This window comes from Delphinapterus leucas, chromosome 7 (genome assembly GCF_059928025.1).
Source record: "Delphinapterus leucas isolate spDelLeu-1000000601 "Yukka" chromosome 7, BTC_Dleu_Yukka2, whole genome shotgun sequence".
Classification (NCBI taxonomy): domain Eukaryota; kingdom Metazoa; phylum Chordata; class Mammalia; order Artiodactyla; family Monodontidae; genus Delphinapterus; species Delphinapterus leucas.
Genome location: NC_143135.1, coordinates 44,235,996 through 44,254,969, shown reverse-complemented (window position 1 = coordinate 44,254,969; position 18,974 = coordinate 44,235,996). Strand labels below are relative to the sequence as shown.

Here is an 18,974-nt window from a genome sequence, read left to right as displayed (position 1 = left end):
AGCATGGACGGACTAAGACCGGGAGGTTGTGAGGGTACCGGAGTGGTGCTGAGAGCAGGAGGCTGTTGCGGTGATGCCCCCTGAGAAGATGAGAGCTGGGCAAGGACATGAACGAGGAGGAGCCCAGGTGTATCTGGGGGAGTCTTGTGCCCCAGAGTGCAGTTCCTGCACCAGCAGAGGCCTGGTGTGCGCAGGGAACAGCACGGGGCGGGGGTGGGAGATGAGGCCCAAGAGGGGAGGGAGGGGCATCTTGTGCGAACGGACTTCGGCTGTTCACCTGGTGACAGTACAGGCCACTGCAGGGTCGGACTGACATGCTAACCAGGTCCCCCTGGCTGCTGTGTGGAACGCAGAGCCTGGGAGGAGGGAAGGAAGCAGGGCCACCTGTCAGCAGGCTCTGGTCCTCACACAAGTGGGCGGGGGCTGGATGCAGGGCCCCTGGCTGGCCTCGCCCTCGGTGGAGGGCACAGTGGCTTGGTTTATTAGTCCAGTCGTCTAAATGATTTGTGTAATACTTAAAACTATAGGATCTGGAAACACAATACTTTTAATTAAAGAATTTAAAAAAGGGCAATTAAACCTGGCAGGAGGGATGCCACAGCACACAGAGAGCCTAACTGGAATGGAAACCAAGTTAAGTATGGAAACAGCATCAAAAGAAAACGGGCGGCGGTCGCTACGGTGCTGACAAGATGGCAGCTGGCAGGGCCCGAGTGCCGGCTTCTGCCCTGCGCACTACACAAGTGGAGCTCCTTCTCCTCCACCTACCTTCCTGAAACTTTAATGGGAATACTTATGTGAAGGCATTGTTCAGAAGGAAGATACTTGGGTGTAATGAACATTTTAGTGGATAAGCCAAATGACCAGCCTTCACAGTGGTCTACAGAGAGCAACTACCCTGCCCAGTACTTGTTTCTGAAGCTTGAAAGGCCTGCGATAGTCCAGAATATCACATTTGGAAAATATGAGAAAACTCATGTCTGCAGTTTGAAGAAATTTAAAGTCTTTGGTGGAATGAATGAAGAAAACATGACAAAGCTATTGTCCAGTGGCTTAAAGAATGATTATAACAAAGAAACATTTACCTTGAAGCATAAAATTGATGAACAGATGTTTCCTTGTTGATTCATTAAAATAGTTCCACTCTTATCGTGGGGACCCAGCTTTAACTTTAGCATCTGGTATGTTGAACTTAGTGGCATTGATGATCCCGATGTAGTACAACCCTGTCTCAACTGGTATAGTTAAGTAGTACCGTGAACAGGAAGCTATTCGCCTTTGCCTAAAACACTTCAGACAACATAACTATACAGAGGCCTTTGAATCACTGCAAAAGAAAACCAAGATTGCCCTGGAACATCCCATGTTAACAGATCTGCACGATAAATTGGTACTGAAGGGTGATTTTGATGCTTGTGAAGAATTGATTGAAAAAGCTGTAAATGATGGCTTGTTCAATCAGTACATCAGTCAACAGGAATATAAGCCACGATGGAGTCAAATCATTCCCAAAAGTACCAAAGGTGATGGAGAAGATAACCGACCAGGAATGAGAGGAGGCCATCAGATGGTTATTGATGTTCAAACAGAGACTGTTTATTTGTTTGGTGGCTGGGATGGAACACAAGATCTTGCTGACTTCTGGGCGTACAGTGTGAAAGAGAACCAATGGACGTGTATCTCTAGAGACACTGAGAAAGAGAATGCTCCTAGCGCTAGATCATGTCATAAAATGTGCATTGACATTCAACGAAGGCAAATCTACACACCGGGGCGTTATTCGGATTCCTCTGTGAAGAACAGCAAATCTCTGAAAAGTGATTTCTATCATTATGACATTGACACAAACACATGGATGTTACTCAGTGAGGATACTGCTGATGGAGGACCGAAACTGGTGTTTGATCATCAGTTCCAATGACAGGATTCATACAGAGAGCAACCATTGATCCAGAACTGGATGAAATACATGTCTTATCTGGACTCAGCAAAGACAAGGAAAAGAGGGAAGAGAATGTCAGAAATTCATTCTGGATTTATAACATTGTAAGGAATAGTTGGTCTTGTGTCTATAAGAATGATCAAGCTGCAAAGGATAATCCAAGTAAAAGTCTTCAGGAGAAAGAACCATGTCCAAGATTTGCCCATCAGCTTGTATACGATGAGTTACATACACAAGGTTCATTATTTATTTGGTGGGAATCCAGGAAAATCTTGGTCCCCAAAGATGAGATTAGATGACTACTGGTCACTGAAATTGTGTAGGCCTTCAAAAGATTACTTACTGAGGCATTGCAAGTACCTCATAAGAAAACACAGGTTTGAAGAGAAGGCCCAAATGGATCCCCTTAGTGCTCTGAAATATCTACAAAATGATCTTTATATAACTGTGGATCATTCAGACCCAGAAGAGACAAAAGAGTTTCAGCTCCTAGCTTCAGCTCTGTTTAAATCTGGTTCAGATTTCACAGCTCTAGGCTTTTCCAATGTGGATCACACCTGTGCTCAGAGAACTCTGCTCTTTCACACCTTAGTAAATTTCTTTCCTGACAGCATGACTCCTCCTAAAGGCAACCTGGTGGACCTCATCACTGTGACTGAAGAGTACCTGGACAGAAATGGAGCACAGGAGTCTGCTTTCAGTGTTCTGGATTCCAGCTCTATTGACTGACCATTAGGCTGCAGTGACTGAGGACTGCACCGGAATTTTGAAGGGATCTTTGCTGTCACAAATTTTAACCCTCTTCCTTCACACCTGACCTCAACCCCATAGTCCTGATCCCATTCCGAAATTAGGCTAATAAAGTGAAATCGGTATACTTTCCATTAAAAAAAAAATGGAAAGCTGAATGTATGGAATTAAGAAGGCTAATAATAATTCCGAGAGCTCGGTTCCCAGCCCCCAGCCTAGGTCCTTCTCCTTCCGAGCCTCTCTGGAGACTAGAAACGGCATCAGAGGTGGGATGAGCGGAAGGAGGGAACATGGGACTCTGCTCCCAGCCTTGTCTCTGGCGGCTCTCCCTGGCCGTGACCCTGGTAAGGGGCTGAGCCGCCATGGGCTTCAGTCTTCTCATTTGCAAAAGGCACCAGAGCACCGTGGGGCACTCAGACACGGAGCGCTGACTATATGCCTGGCAGGCATGTGGAGCCGTGGTCCATGAGCGCCTTGGGCTGAGGCACTGAGGATCCGACCCCAGGTTACACAGCCATGCACCTCCACTCTTCCTGTTTCCCCAAGGTGTGTCTGTAGCAGCTAGAGGTGGGACCTCAAGCACCAGACCAACCTTCCTGGTTTCTCCTGGGGATGTGGGTTGGGTAAATGGATTAGACAGTCCCTGGAGGGCTTGTGATACCACAGATCACTGGGGCCCACCTTCTGACCCTACGGGTCTGCGATGGGGCCCAAGATGTGCCTTTTTAAGCTCCCGAGTATCTCAGCTGCTGGTGGTACTGGTCCAGGGATCACAGTCTGGGGACCACAAGCAAACCGTCACCCTCTCCGGGGAAAGGATGAGGCCTGGCTTGTCACTCGCACTCACCACCTTGAGGTAGAGGATATGAAGCAGCTGGGCTGAGCTCACGTTTGCAGTCACGGTGTTTATGAGGGGGCTGTGTGTGGAGTGAATAAGACTCTGCTTATCTCAGAGCTCCCGTTCCACTTTCCGTTCTAATTAATTTTCTACGGGCAAGTAGCCCAGTGGGTCTGTGGCTTTAAGCACAGTGGGCTCGGGAGTTCCCAGGTTAAGTAGTTAATGATTAGTAATCAAATAATTCAAAGCATGGGTGGAATGTTAGTGCTAGTTAAAGAACCGCCCCCCACCGAGATTAAGTCTTTTTGTAGAGGAAAGTGGTCTTTCTGTATTATGAATATTCAACACTCTATTCAAAAAGTGCTTTGGTGTTTGTCTTTCTTAAAGGAGACGCACCTGTGCCAGAGTGAGAGTCTGCCTGGGATTTGCTGTGAGGGCCATTGGACTGAAAATGGGGTAATGGCAATGTCAAGTGCAAAAGGAAAGGTGAAGGGGGGTATGGAGACAGCAGGATGGCTGGAGGGAGTTTGCTGAGGAAGCAGGAATCCAGCCAGTTCACACACACCTACAAGGTTTGGCAGGGAGACCGCAGCCCCAAATTCCCACTGCAGCAATCCATGGGCTTTGTAGAGGCAAGACAAAGGCTCCACAGCATGGTGGTTTAAAGTGTGGGCCCTAGAGGCAGAAGCCTGATTTGACCTTGGACAAATTACATAATCTCTCTGTGCCTCAGTTTCCTCAACTGTAGAATGGGGATGGTAAAGTACGTGACAGCAAGGTCATGAGGATTAAGTAATATTTATACAGCAGTTACAGTAGTATGTGGCGCATAGTAAGCACTATATAAAAGTTTGATAAATAAATTTAAAAATCTCACCCAGGCTTCCCTGGTGGCGCAGTGGTTGAGAGTCCGCCTGCCGATGCAGGGGACACGGTTTCGTGCCCCGGTCCGAGAAGATCCCACATGCCGCGAAGCGGCTGGGCCCCTGAGCCATGGCCGCTGAGCCTGCGCGTCCGAAGCCTGTGCTCCGCAACGCGATTGGCCACAACAGTGAGAGGCCCGCGTACCGCAAAAAAAAAAAAAAAAAAAATCTCACCCAGGTTTGAATAGTGAGGCACTGAGCTGTCACACCTGGTCCTGGCTCCTGGTCTAAAGTGCTGACTGCCGTAAACTAAAAATAACTAAGAAAATATTCAGGGCCTAAGCAAGGCTTTGTCAGTCCTTCAAACCTGGATGATCCCACACTTGCCCCTTCGTGTGACATGGAAATGAAAAGCTGCTTTATTCCAGAGCCATAAGGAAACACCCGATTACAGCCTTTTCTTCTCAGCACAAAAGGTTCTCGAAGTTGGACTTCCTGCCAGCGCCTGGGGGGTGGAGCAGGAGAAAGTCAAGGACTCCTCCTCCTTGCGTGCTGGGAAATTCTTTGGCAGAATCAGTGGTGCTCCCTGGGAAATGCCCTCTGCAAATAAGTTCTTCTTTGAGTGGGTTACTCATCTTGCATCAAATTATCAAATTAGATCCCACAAGTAAGAGCCAGTGGTCCCTGGCCAGGCAGGCTCAGCTCTGCCCTCAGCTCTCTTCCAGGCAGTCTCCTCATGCTCTTGAAAATCTCTTCTCTCCTGGCCTTAACGGTCACCTCTGCTGTTATCCTTGATGTTCTCCATTTGGAAAATGCATTAACGCTGAGCTGAGAACGAGGCAAGCATGGGGGTGGGATGGCAGGACCGCCCACCAGCGGGAACGCTGCCCTGTGTGCCCTTGGACTCCCGAATGGGCCTTGCCAGTGTTTCCACCAAAGAACCCAGTGGCCAACGGGGGTGAGAGCACATGCCAGAGTCTGAGGCAGCGTGAAATATGGCCAGAACACCTCGACATTTCATCAAAGCCCCCTGTTTTAACAAATATTCATAGAAATTGCTCCTCCCCTTCATACAGTATGCATAATTGTTTTAGTAAAAATCATTTCCACCTTCCTCCCCCAAATCTGAAGCTATAGGAAGAGTAAACTGGAGTACCCCTCTTCACGCATGTCTGTGTATTGCGGCTGGGATGCACTACCACCTAAAAGTGTTCTTATAGGGATTTTCTAACTAAGCGGGGCCCTTTGACTATTATGTTCAAATGTCCTTGAAATACTCTAGTACAATTAGTTTTTTATCAGCATGCATGCATGCAAGGAAGAGTTATCAAGGGTAGGGTTTGTTCATCTTTGGGTCTCCCACAAACTTAGCTTGAGACCTGGCACACAGGGTATTTGTGTTAATATTTGTGAATTTTTAGAAAGGACTCCTTAATTTAATTGACAGCACCCTGTGTGTCTCTTCTGTTTCAGGCTTTCTGTTAGGTGCTGGAGACACTGAAAGTGTAAGACAGCCCTGCCCTCCCATCTATTGGTTGATGGGAGAAAGAGTCATGGAGAAAATAACAGATAAACAATTCCATAAAGTGGGATAACGATGACCCTTATACCAGGAGTGCAGCTCATTTTCAAGTTTATTGTGCTTTTTAGTAAGGCAGGCCCCGTCTGGGCTTCTAGGTAGAATAAGCCCTTTTCAGGGCATGCTAACTTCAGGAGCTTAGAATTACAGAATTTCAGGGCTGGTAAGCCCTTAAAACCATCCGGTCTAACTCCACTTAGAGCTGTAGCATGTTTGATGGCCTGCTGAGTGGTCGTCTGAGCCCACCTCTTCCCTGAATGGCCAATCTCATGCCCGGGCATCTCTGACTATGAGAAAGCTGCTCTGTAAATTGTCCTTGAATCTCCCTCCAGCTGGTCCTCCCTCAGAGCTACATAGGACAATCCTGCTCTCTTTTGCCTAGAGAAGCCTTTCAGACATTTGAGGGCAGAGATCAGGCACTCCTGAGGTCTTTCTGGCTTCAACCATGCGCACAAATAGACTTTAAGGAAGTTGGACCTTAAAGAACACACATCATAACAGCCTTCCTAGGGCATGAGTCCCTTCAATAACATCTTGAAGAGAGGCCTCGGCATTTGCTTAACCATTCAAAGTAATGGTGATGGGGGGATGGTGGGGAGGGTGGGCATCTCATTACCCCTGAGAGGTAGTCTGTTGCTTCACATGACAGATGTCCTGCCACAAAGTTCTCCTGTGTAGTGACCTGATATCTGCTGCTTCCCTCTCCTTCTACTGGTCCAGGGGTCACTGACTAGATGCCTCTTTCACTAACGCTGCATCACCTAATCCCAGAATCCCCCAGATCTCAGTAGGTGGGGTACTCTGGGAAGATTAAAGTTTTATACTTAACACATATGAATTTATAATCCCAGTGCATAGTCAGTTTAGGAAATTCTCTAATCCGGGAGGAGTCACAACTACCACTTCTAATGTTAATGAAGTCTCATCATGTGTTGATGTGGGAAATGTTGGCTGTTTAGAGACGGGTATCCACTGACTTCTTCAGACCCAGAGCCTGGGGTGGCCCTGGATTCATAATCTCCCCTCACAACTACCTCCATTTAATCCATCACTACTTCCAATAGACTGCTGAACTGTCTCTCCAAGTCCTCCCCAACAGCTGCCTGGCCCCACGCCTCCATGGCAACCGAGTCTACCCCTTTTCTCACAGGGATGATGGAACAGCCCACTACTTTCTTCTCTGTCTTCCAATCCACCTTGCAGTCTGCTGCTAGAGGGATTCAGACCCCATCATGGTAATCTACAGTTTAAGAACCTCCCCTAGTCCCTCCCTTTGCTTTTAAGGTGAAGTCCGAACTTCTCAGCATGATTTTCAGTGACCATTATCTGCCCCAAACTGACGCTTACGTCTGATCTCTCTCACGTCCCATTGAAAATTCTAAATTCCATCCAGCTCTGCTTTTTCTTGCCTTTGCCCATGCTGAGCCTCTAACATGAGATGTTCTCCCTTTCTATGCCTGGGAACTATCCTACAATTTTCAAGATCCAGATCAAACATGCCTTGAACGTGAAGCCATCCCTGAGTTGTGCAGACAGAGCCCATCACCCTCGGCTACTGGAATACCGTACCCGCCTCATTTCAGCTCTCGTCATCCAGTTTTGCTATGTGTTTATACACCCATTAGCTCCTCCAGGGGCAGAGGCCGTGTCTGATTCATATCTGCATCCCTCCCGCCCAACCACCATGCTCAATAAATGCTTGATGAATGATGGAAGGAAAGAATGTCCATCATTGGAAAACTGCTCATCAGAGCCCTGTGCATCAGTGTTGCTGAGAGATGTTGTCATCAAATGTGGTTTCTCAGTGTCAGTACCTGACGCTGTCCTGATTCATCCTGAAGCGTGGAAAATTCAGAAGAGCTTGCAGGGGTTAGAAGAAAGGCATTTTATTTGTTAAACAGAAAATCAGGCTATGAGATGGAACACCAAGATATGCAAATGTCTATCTTCTTTGTAGGAGAACCTGGGAGAATCACACTAGATTATTTTGAAATTAATTCAGCCTGAATGTCTGGAGTTTAAACGTAGCCCTCAGGAGAGTAAATAATGCAAAATGTGAAAGTGAAAAGGAGATTTGAAATGCACCAGTAAAATCTTTCAGCCCAACTTCTCCACCAGAACATTTTAGTTGGTAGGATCCCCCTGTAATTTGCAAAGATTAAACCTGTTGCAAGAAAATTAGCCCAAGCAATGACTTTAATCATTTAAGAGGCTCCCAGCTTCCTCTGGCCTCATCAACAGTAGCTCCTCACCAGTGAGGGCTTGAGGACAGATTCCAGGATGCTTGATAAACACTGGTCATTTTGCATTAAACAAAAATTTCACATACATTAATTTTTAAATATCAAGTGAGAGCAGCTGCTCTGGGCTTGCAAATTAGGGATTTAAAAATATTATTTCCAAACAGGTCCCCTTGGTAGAAGGATCAGAGAGGTGACTGCCAGAGTGCCCCGGGAGTTTTAATTAGATGTACGTATAAGTAGCTGAAAACTGCCCAGACCTCAGGGCTGCACATGCCAATGTGGCCTGCTTGGTTGGTCACTGTGTCCCTTCAAGCAGGAATCTGTCCGGCTGCCTGTTCAAGGCCATGCACTGAGATGAGTGAAGGAAGGAGCTGGATTTTGGAGGAATGTTCCTTTCTCTGCCCCAGTTGGGAACGGGCAGATGAGATGAGAGCCAGTTGGGGGCACCAAGGTCTCTGGATCTGGGCATGTGTGGGAAGGCCATCTGTCTACGAGGGCTGGAAAGGAGCCGGATGTGTCTGTATGCGGGGCTGGGATGTCAAAGCAGCCCGGGTTTGGATTCAAACTGCATGAAGCTGGGCACGGAGAGGCTGAGACCCCACAGACAGACCGAGCTCTCTTCCCCTGGTGAGGGGCAGCCTCGGACCCTGCCCTGAGAGGAGATCTTGGAGTCCAGAAGACCCCAGGGTCATGGAGGAGAAGGAGGAGGGAACAGCTAAACTTTCAAACTGCATCTGAGCCTCCCCGTAACTCTTCTACCTGCCCCTCCCCGCTTCTAGAATCTCTCTTCCCCATTCAGCTCCACAATCCCGGCCACTGGGGGCTGCCAAAACCCAGACCTAAACGCCCCAGTCCCCCGCACACAGCCTCACCTCCCACAGGACCAGGTCCAGGTCCAGCTGCCCCTGCAGGCGCATCTCTGGCTGCGCCCCATGGGGTCCACGAGGATCCAGCCACACCCGACCCTCCGCAGCTGCCCGCACGTGGCCTGGGTTTGATGCCCGCAGCTCGCACCCGTGCCGTTGCCTCTCCCTGGAATGCCCCTCACTACTTCTATATGGAGCAAACTCCTAAGCCTTCTTCGAGGGCCAAGCTATGTACTCTCTGTTCTGGAAAGCCATCAGCCCTGCCCCAACCTGCCAGCCCCATCTTCCTGCACGGTGTCAGTCAGCTCCCAGGAGGAAGCTGAACTCAGGGCAGCAGGAGGTGGGGCTGACGGCAGCAGGGAGCAACCTGAGGTGAGTCCCTCCAGATGGTACGGTCCCCGTCTCACCCGGCCAAGTCAGCCCACTCACCTCCGCGGGCCGAGGTACCCATTCCTCTCTCTGCTGCCTCCAGCCTGTGAGCCTGTTTTGCATCTAATCCGAGCCAGGAGGCAGCAGCCACTTTACCACCCAGCCCATGGCCAGCCTTCCTCCCTGACCACACACCTCCAGGGCTCCCTCTGCCTCGTAATCTAAAGGAGGACAGAGGGGAAATGTAGCCCTGTCCTGTGTCACTCTGGGCCAGAAGCCTGGCTGGGGAAAGTGACAAAGGCTTCTGCTGGGCACGGTCAGAACAGGTCACAGCTGGGGCATCTGGGCTCCACCAGGAGAGAGAGAGGTGGTAGGAAGAAGTGCTCCATATTCTAAGCCTCGGCCCTGCCCCTGACCTTCTTCCAGGGGCCACTTCCAACATCCTCCCACGATTAGAAGTAAAACAGAGAATCTGAAGTAGTTCAGGAATAATAATAATAAGCAGTGGGTATGTTATTTAACATCTTCGTGCCGCAGTTTCCTCATCTATGAACTCGGGCTAATGGTCCACATCTAATCACACACAGGTGTTGTGAGGATTAAATGAGCTGGTGTGCGCCAGGCGCCTAGGAAGTGCAGCACACGTTAAGCACAGTATGAACCTTAGCTAATTCCTCTTACGGGACAGACCTTTACAGTTTACAACACGTGTCAAAGGTCATATGGACAGGAAGGGGCAGGGCAGGAGTCCCCGGGCACCATTCTCTTTCATTGAACCCCACGCATCCTGCAGGCCCAGCCTGGACTCAGAGCTGCCACGTGCATCCTCTACCCACCCTCAGATGCGCTGTCATTGGCTCCCTGTGCTGCTTCCCAGCATCTGCTTTCCCGGGGTCCCAAAGTCCTAGTCTGGGCTCTCGCTCCTGCTTTCCAACGAGCCCCTAAATCTATGACGTGTGTTGAACTTGCTGCTCAGGGTTGACCCTCACCATCCATTTAGGACCCAACCGAGGGTCTCTCTCAGCCCTCAGGTTCCGCACCCCCAGACCACAGGTCAAAGGTGCCCCGTGCCTATAGAACTTGACGTAGCTGGGACCTCCCCTCACTGGCCCACCACTACAGGGGAGAGTCACTGGACATGAGGATTGGAATCAAGGTCAGGCCAACCGCACACCTCCATCCTGTGCCTGTCAGCCTCCTCTCAGGGCGGAAGCAGCTTGCTGGGAGGCTTGAGTCGGGGTCCCTGCCTCTTCGTCCCATGAATATAGACATTCTGTTCCCGACTTCCCCAGAAGCATCCACCATGTGCAGCCCCCAGCAGTCCTGATGCCCTAAAACCCCACGGGCTCCATCACTTCCTGTTCTGAGTGCTTTCCCTGCACTACCTGGGAGGTGGGCGTCCCTATCTGTGGGCAGAAACTGATCCTTATTTAGCAGATTCCTTAGGGGCTGGAGGCCTCTGGGCCAAGGCACTGGTTTTCTTCAAAGCTGGGTCACTGCGGGCCATCTCCAGCTGGCGTCTTGATCCCGGGGCATCATTATTATTTTTTTTTAATTAATTTATTTTTTTTGCGGTATGCGGGCCTCTCACTGTTGTGGCCTATCCCATTGCAGAGCACAGGCTCTGGACGCGCAGGCTCAGCGGCCATGGCTCACAGGCCCAGCCGCTCTGCGGCATGTGGGATCCCCCCGGACCAGGGCACGAACCCGCGTCCCCTGCATCGGCAGGCGGACTCTCAACCACTGCGCCACCAGGGAAGCCCCCGGAGCATCATTTTACAACTAGGCCAATGCAGAGCAGGAAGATAAATATGGTCCTCAGAATTGATGGAAACTTAATAAAGGAATATTTCATGGTCACCAGTGTGTGGACTGCCCTTCACAAAATGGCTCCCAGACACTGCCCTTTGAGAAAACCTCATTCCCTACAGAATGAGAAGGAAGGCAGAGCGGCTCACAGACCAGAGACGGCCCAGCACTGTCTATACCTGAGAGACTGGGGCTGCGCTTGTGAGAAGGGGCTTGTCAGAAGAAATGTGAGGTTTAAAGTCAGAGATCTGAGTTTAAAATCCCTGCCCTGCCCCTCACTGTGTGACTTCAGGCAGGGGACTCCCACCTCTGAGGCTGTTTCCTTATATCTAAAAGTTAAATAAAATGCCACTAAAACAACAACAACAACAATAATAACCTCCCTCAGAGCCAGTATCAATGAGTCAATGAGCTAACGTATGCCAAACACCTGGCACATAGTAGGTGCTCACTAAACCCCGAGAACTGGTCCCTCTCCTCCTCCATCCCTCCTATTCCTCCCTGCCCCGGCCCCTTCCCCTGTTTCTCTATGCTGCTGCTTCTCCGGGTGGGGCTGCTACCTGAGAGAACTGCCAGTGGAGCTTCATCCTCTTGGCTTTGGCATAGCTGCATTCGATGAGCCGCGGCCGGCTGTTGACGTCCACCAGGCACCGGTTGTCGTCGTCGTCCACCGTGGGGCTCAGGATGCCCACATGGATCTGCTGACTGCTCGTGTAGTACACGTTCTGGGGGCAGGGGGAGAACGAGGTCAAACGCTAATGACCAGAGAGATGGGGAGGGTTTGTAGGACATCTCCCCAGGCAGCTGGCAAAGAGACCACAATTCAGTGGCCTTCAAATGATTTTCCATTGCAACGGACAAGAAGAGACCCTTTTACATTATGATTCGATACAGTGTCTGGTCCGCACGTACAACTGAAACAAAATGTTCAAGAAATCAAACTTAGCCTTACTATATGCAGCGTACTCAATTTTCTATTCTATTCTTTCATTGAAAAACATTGGCCATAACCTTTTAACTTGATTTCACCACCCACAGTTTAAAAAAACACTGCCTGAATCCATTATTTGCAGGCTTGCTGGCTTCCCCCCCTCCATAAGTATTTTGTATAAGATGCTGTGCTTGGCTGGTAGCTAAAGAGCAAAGGACATGGGCCGCACCTTAGGGAGCTCAGAGTCTTGCGGCATGGTGGATATGTAATAGGTAATTTCCATCTGTCCTAAGACTGTATAGAGCAGGAGTTGGCAAACTTCTTCTTAAAGGGCCAGGTGGCAAATACTTGGGGTTTTGCAGTGTGTTGGGTGGTCCCCCAGACCACCCCCAGGTTCGATGATTCACTAGGACTCAGGAGACTCAGCGTTTGATTGCACCATAGCTATGATTTATTACAGGAAAGGGTACACATCAAATCAGCAAAGGGAAAAGGCACGTGGGGCACAGTCTGGAGGAAACCAGGCACAAGCTTCCAACGGTCCTCTCCCAGCAGTCACAGAGAACGGCCCTTCGCAAGCAGGAAGGAGTTGAGATAATGCTTGTGAAGGGTTATCTACCAGGGAAGCTCTTAGAGGCTCAGCACCCAGGCTTTTTATATACTGAAATCCCAGACTTCCAGAAGGAAGGCAGGTGTTCAGCACAAACCATATTATTTGTATAATCAGTGTGGGCACAGTGAGCCACTCTTACCATCTGTGGGAATGGTGGGAACCTTCCTGCAATCCAAGTTCCAAGATGCCAGCCAGGGGCCAACCAGGCCTTTCAAAGGAGAGCAGTCAGGCTGCTGTTTTAACCTTTTTTTTTTTTTGCACAAAGGGCCAGACAGTCTGGACAATTAACTCTGCAGTTGTAATGCAAACACAGCCGTAGACAATACAAATGAATTACTTTGTTTACAAAGATCAGGGCTGGCTCTGGTCTAGAAGAAGGTCATGTGACCCTTGGCCTTCAAAGTTTTCAGTCACTTCCCCCAACCTCAGGCAGTGGTTCCCAACAAGGGCTCTGAGTGGGCAGTCACAGGGTCTGTGAGCTCTCATCCTCTACTAGTAAAGAAATTAACAGCCCCACCTACGATGAGGCCGCATGGGCAAACCAAGATACCACACTTCTCCGCTTTAGATTAGAATTCAGGGTAGGCCCTCTTGTTGTCTTGATCTATACAAAAATTCTCACTGGTAAATATTTTTGATTAATTTCAAACGGTAAAAGGAAGTATTTTTTGCTTTAGTAAAAGAGGATGGTTGACAAGGGCTTTAAAAGCATGGTACAGGGAATAAAATGGACTGTGTAGTGAGAAGGGCAGTGCCAGCGAGGAGGGTAAGTAAGGGTGGTCCTTCGGGGCGTATTCTCTCTGACCCTCAGAAGTCCAGGGGAGGGGTGGAGAGGCAGGCAGGATCACCCTTCAGACATAAGAAGAACTTCAGGCCAGTGTATCACTCAAGGCCCCAACAGGAAACAAATGGCACACTCAAGGTAGGGGGGTCCAAGGAGGGTGTAGTAAAGGCCCAGTTCTCAATGGCGTGGGTATAGGGTAAGGGAGCCATGGGGATAGTATAGTTCCTTGGAATAGTAACATGGAGCTGTTGCCACCACCAGGCCCAAAGGGATGAGAGGAGAGAGCTGGTACCAGAACCTGTAAGAGAAAAGTTACGTAGAGAGACTGAGAAGGGTTCAGAGAGGGAGACGTTTGCGGGTGATGGTGAGTGGTGGCTAATAAACACCCCAACATCACCCTCCCTTCCTCACTCCATTCTTCTGCTGGGTCGGCCCATTGGCAGAACCCAGATGGAAGTCAGACAACACAGGAGCCCGTGGAAACATTCCATAAAGTCAGCTCTGCAAAGCAGAAGAAAAAGGATGGAAAGACAAATGGAAGGCACTCACTACAGCTAGGATCTGCTCTCCAAGGTAAACTTACAAGTTATCAGGTTTGGTGAATCCACGGAAATGGACATCAAAACTACCAAGGTGGCTGATTCTTCCCCTAAAAGAGGTGAAGTATCATAGTGACCAAAGTTCTGAGTGGAGGCCAAATGTAGAATGCCTGGCTTCAGTGTGGAAATGTGACTAGAACACAGAGGCAAGGAGAACCTATTCATCGCCTAAATTGGGCTTCTCATCAGAATCCCGAGACTGTCCATTGTGTGACCTGGGTTTTTAGTTCACCACCAAGGAAACCTGATGACCTGCTGTGGCTTCCAGTTTATTGGCACTGAGGGAGAATTTGATGACTGGTAGGATTTTGGAAATTAAATAGATGCAGGTGGGCATCTCATCCATCCATCCATCCATCCACCCATCCAACAAGTAATCGCTGTTGGGTCCTGAGGGTGAGAAAACCGTGGTTCCCTGTCCTGGATGATCCAACAGCCAAGTTGGGGAAACTAACATATCAGGAAATAATGGTCCTAATCACACTGATATGGGAACTGTCTCTGCTTCCTCCACTCGCATACCCCGACTCTTGCTACTTTGAAAATAGATATAAAAACTCACCACCTCCAGAAAGCCCTCCCTCAATGTGCAAAAGCATAGGCCTGCCACCTGAGCCTCTCTGCAGAGATGCACAGCTGTTTATGTCCTTGGGTTGAATGCACCATGCTCTCTCCTCAGGACGGTGTAGCTCTTAGGCACCTGGCAGGCCAGGACCCGGATCTCCTGAAGCTCCAGAGTGTGGGCTGCCAGACAAGGACAGCCAGGAAGCCGGTCACTGCCACCCCTTCCTTCATCCCTGTCATCAGGGCCTGCCTCTCACCTCCAGGGCGGGCTCCACAGACACAAGCGGCTGCCTAGGTAATAGCTGAAATCAGTTTTATCCACTTAGCTGTTCTGAAATGCTTCGAGGAGATGCTCTGAGAGACATGTGTGCACTTACTTACTACCTAGTACACCTGTCATCAGAGCTGTTTATTGCTCCAGAGTCTGGGAAAATCATAATAAGGACAGACAGTTGTCTGTTATTTAAAAGGCAAACAACAGAGCGCATCTTGAGTGGGGTAACCATGAAGCTGGTCAGATCACAGGGAGATTCAGCAAAGAGGATTCTCTTAAGCTGTCACCTGGACAACTCAGAAGCCCAGCCAGCAGTGGACTGAATCAGTAAGTGGCCTGAACACAAAAGAGGGAAACAGTTTTGTACAAGACACCCCACTTTTAGTGCCTGCAGGCCCGGCAGGCCCAGCTATGCTTTCTGAGCAACAAGGAAGCTGGAGGTTTAATAAGAAATGACTTAGAGCTGTGGTTCACCATGGCGGGGGGGGGGCGGGGCTGGCTTTGGCAACCAGACGATATTGGGCAATGTCTGGAGACATTTCTGGTTGACATGATGGGGGTGAGAAAGGCTGCTATGGGCACCCAGTGGGTAGAGACCAGGGATGCTGTTCCACATCCTACAATGCACAGACAGCCTCCACAGCAAAGAATTATCCAGCCCCAGATGTCAGGAGTGCTGCCACGCTTTAGCCCAGTGAATCCTAATAGCACTATGAGGCAGTTGTTACCATCATCCCCATCTTGTGGATGAGGAAACTGAGGCATGGAGATTTTAAGAACTTGTCCAAAGTCACACAGTTGGAGAACAGTGGTTGAGATTTAAACTGAGGCAGTTTGACACCAGAGCTGCACCTGTAACCTCTCACCTCACTCGCCTACCTCCCTCCGGTTACTCCAGTTCCAGCAGCCAGGCTGGAGGGGGACAGGCTGGCTTAGAAGCTTCCACTGTGATCCCTCCGAGCCAGGAGGGGGCCTGGACTAAGGGAGCAGCCGAGGGCTGGAGGCTCCTTGACTAAAAGGCCTAGAATACAAGATGCTACGAAGCGCTAAGACGGCGACAGCCCTGCTGTAACTCACGTCAGAGGTGGAGGGCGAGCGGTCATCCTGTATGTGGATGTTTCACAAACCCCCCAGCCTCCCGGGGCATAGAAATGACATCCCTGACCCCTCAGCTCCTTCTCAGCTGCAGGTGAGTGCTTCAGCTCACCACTCAGCCCATACAGCTCAGCCGGGCTACAAACCCAATCTGATGCTTGAAAGAGAAAAATCACCAACAAGGGAAAAGGACAAACACATGGGTATCTCGGGTCTCACGCCAGGGGCATTTTCCTCTCCCTCAGGCCGGGGTCAGGAGTAAGGACTAATAGCTGAGCTGGACAGCCAGCCAGGGAGCCTGGAGTGCCCCCGGGTGCACACTCCTGTCTTCAGGGCCACAGAACAAAGGCCAGGCAAAGACCCCCAGGGCTGCAGGTTCGGCTTGCTCTGTTACCTCATTTCCCAGACGAGCGAGGGCCCCCACCCTCTAGGATGCGGGTGGGCGCCCTGCCAGGTGTGCTTAGCATCCCTTCTCTACCTGGCAGGCTTGGAGGCGGGACCTGCCCCTGTCAGGGACTGAGTACGGCCTTCTACAAGCTCCAGCCCTCACTGTATGAAATATTACCTCCCTGCCAGAAATGGCTGCTGCGGGGAGAAACACCTCAGGAAGAGAAGGGTGGGAAGAAAACCAACATAGTTTTGTACACCTGTATGCCCAGGTACCTTCCACACCTGCGGTCACCTTCAGCTGTAAGGATGAGGAAACCGAGGCTAAGAAAGTTTTGAAGACCTTGCCAGGTGCACAGGCAGATGGCTGCTCTCTCCCCTCCCTGACTAGGGGGAGTTTCCAGGGAAGGCTGAGATCTTGGCAGTTCAGGACCTTCATCCCACTCCCCGGGTGGAGCAGCTCAGATGGGCCTCCCCTCAGCCTGGGCTGGAGCCGGGGCACCACCTCCCCGAGTCCCAACCCTCGACTCAGGCACAGGAGTGAGGCTCCCCAAGGGCCTCATCCCTCGGAACCAGCAAGGGAACTGCCAGGTCATTTCCACCAGATTTTTCACCCTGAGTCCCGCGGACTCCAAAAAGGGGTCTCATGGGCTCCTGAGTCAGGTGTGGGAGGACAGCCTGGTGGGTGGGGTTCTAGGGCCCCTCTCCCAGCCCAACCTGGGCTTTCTTTCTTTTATTTGGTTTCCACATAACATTCGACTTGAACAAAATGTTATGAAGAATTCACAAAAAAAGTTTGAAAACCACTGCTGTCAACCACGAGGCCTTCACTCGGGAGGAGGACACTAATGCCTAGTAAATCTTCATCAGCTTAAACGCCACCAACTGGAATTCGTGAACATTTGGTGAATAGCTTTAACCTCCTTTCTACAACCGCCTCCAGGCCCCTAGTCCCTTGCATTCTATAATATGGCCAATTTACATATGTTCCAATCATCCAATCTCCTCTTCTGTCCAGATTCGCCTACCTACTTCACCATACCTTAGCTGCTATGGAAATTCTGGAGCCCTCCCCAGGGAATCATAGGATGGGCAGGGGGAGGGGTGGTGGTGGAGAGGGCCTCCCAGCAAATCAGGAACGTGGAGCTAAATGGGGTTGTTAGATTACTTAATAATACATTTTCAAGGTACAACAGAAGTACCGGCTCTCTTCCAAACAATGGCACGTGGATTTTGAGCGGCTTTATTCCTTCCATTAAGCGATGTTTCCTTGGCAACACTGCTGGCCTATTGAGTAAGTGCCCTTGAAAAATGAGGTATCTTGGAGACAGAGACACTCTCTCGTCAGGAGATGGGGCGACAGTGGTGGTATTTGGCTAAAACCTTCCTTAGCCTGGTGAGTGGTGAGGGGTTGGAAGGGGGAGAGCCATAGGCGGACACTCTTTACAAGAGGTTCAGAAACAGGGAGAAAACAACTCTATTCTCAGGGTGCTTTCATGGGAAAAGTGACCCAGGGCAAAGTGGGGTCCTTGCAGTCATTTCTTTGGATACTTAGAGGGGATCTGTACCCTGGAGGACGGTTGTAGCCCAACCAAGAATTAAGAGCCCAGCTCTCTGTGGGGTTGGGGGTCACACCAGGGGAGTGACAGTCTAGGGGTTGAAAATTACACATAATAGGGTGATTACAAAGTATCAGAATGGGAGGGCAAAGATCATTGAAAGGAGAGCCAACCTGTGGCCTGAAGGGTGGGCTTCCTGGAGGAGGGGGTGTGCACTGGGAGAGTAGAAAGACCTGTGAGCAAATGAAACGGGGGAGGATAGAGGCGTGAAAAGGACACAGCCCTAAATGCGATCAAACTCAGGCGGTGCTTGCCACCTTGGCTGCATATTTGAATCACCTGGGGAGCTTTAAAAACTATAAATCACAGTCTTAGGGGTAAGGCCTAGGCTTGGGGTTTTAGGCCAGGTGATTCCAGTGTGCAGCCAAGGTGGAAAAGTAGGTGTATTGAGGGGACTCTGGCAGCCTAGGGAGGAAACATAGGGACAGAACCTGGATTCCAAACCTCCTTCTCATTGTGGGGGGTAAGCAGGATCTATCTTCAGGGCACTGTTTGTAAAACTCTGAGGAGGGTGGTGAGAGGTTGGGATGCACCACTGTTTAGGACAACAGTTTCAAAGTGTGGTCCCAGCATCATCTGGGAACTTGTTAGAAAAGCACATTTTGGAGCCCAGTCTCAAACCTGCTGAAACAGAAACTCTGAGAGTAGGATTCAGGAATCTGTGTTTTCACAAGTCCTCCAATTAAGTCTGATATACGTGAACATTTGAGAACTGCTGGTCTAGGAAAAGGGTGGTCTGGTGGGCTTCTAAGTCAAGTCTCCACCCTCACTGCCTAGCTGAGAGCCACTCAGTTTCCTGACCTGTAGAACGCAGTTGTGAGGGTTAAAATGCTCATCAAGGCTCTAGTC

General features: G+C 50.0%; 1 protein-coding gene and 2 pseudogenes across 1 annotated transcript in view; 2 read left to right on the top strand and 1 right to left on the bottom strand.

Annotated features, from left to right (window-relative positions):
* Positions 1-18,974, bottom strand: part of GALNT18 (polypeptide N-acetylgalactosaminyltransferase 18) — a 353,583-nt gene that overhangs the window by 18,116 nt on the left and 316,493 nt on the right. Inside the window, exon 10 of the mRNA XM_022555677.3 lies at positions 11,820-11,984. Within this exon, the coding sequence (XP_022411385.1) occupies positions 11,820-11,984 (165 nt within the window). The remainder of the gene's footprint in view (positions 1-11,819; positions 11,985-18,974) is intronic.
* On the top strand, positions 879-1,906 carry LOC111165239 (muskelin pseudogene; annotated as a pseudogene).
* On the top strand, positions 1,897-2,755 carry LOC149748722 (muskelin pseudogene; annotated as a pseudogene).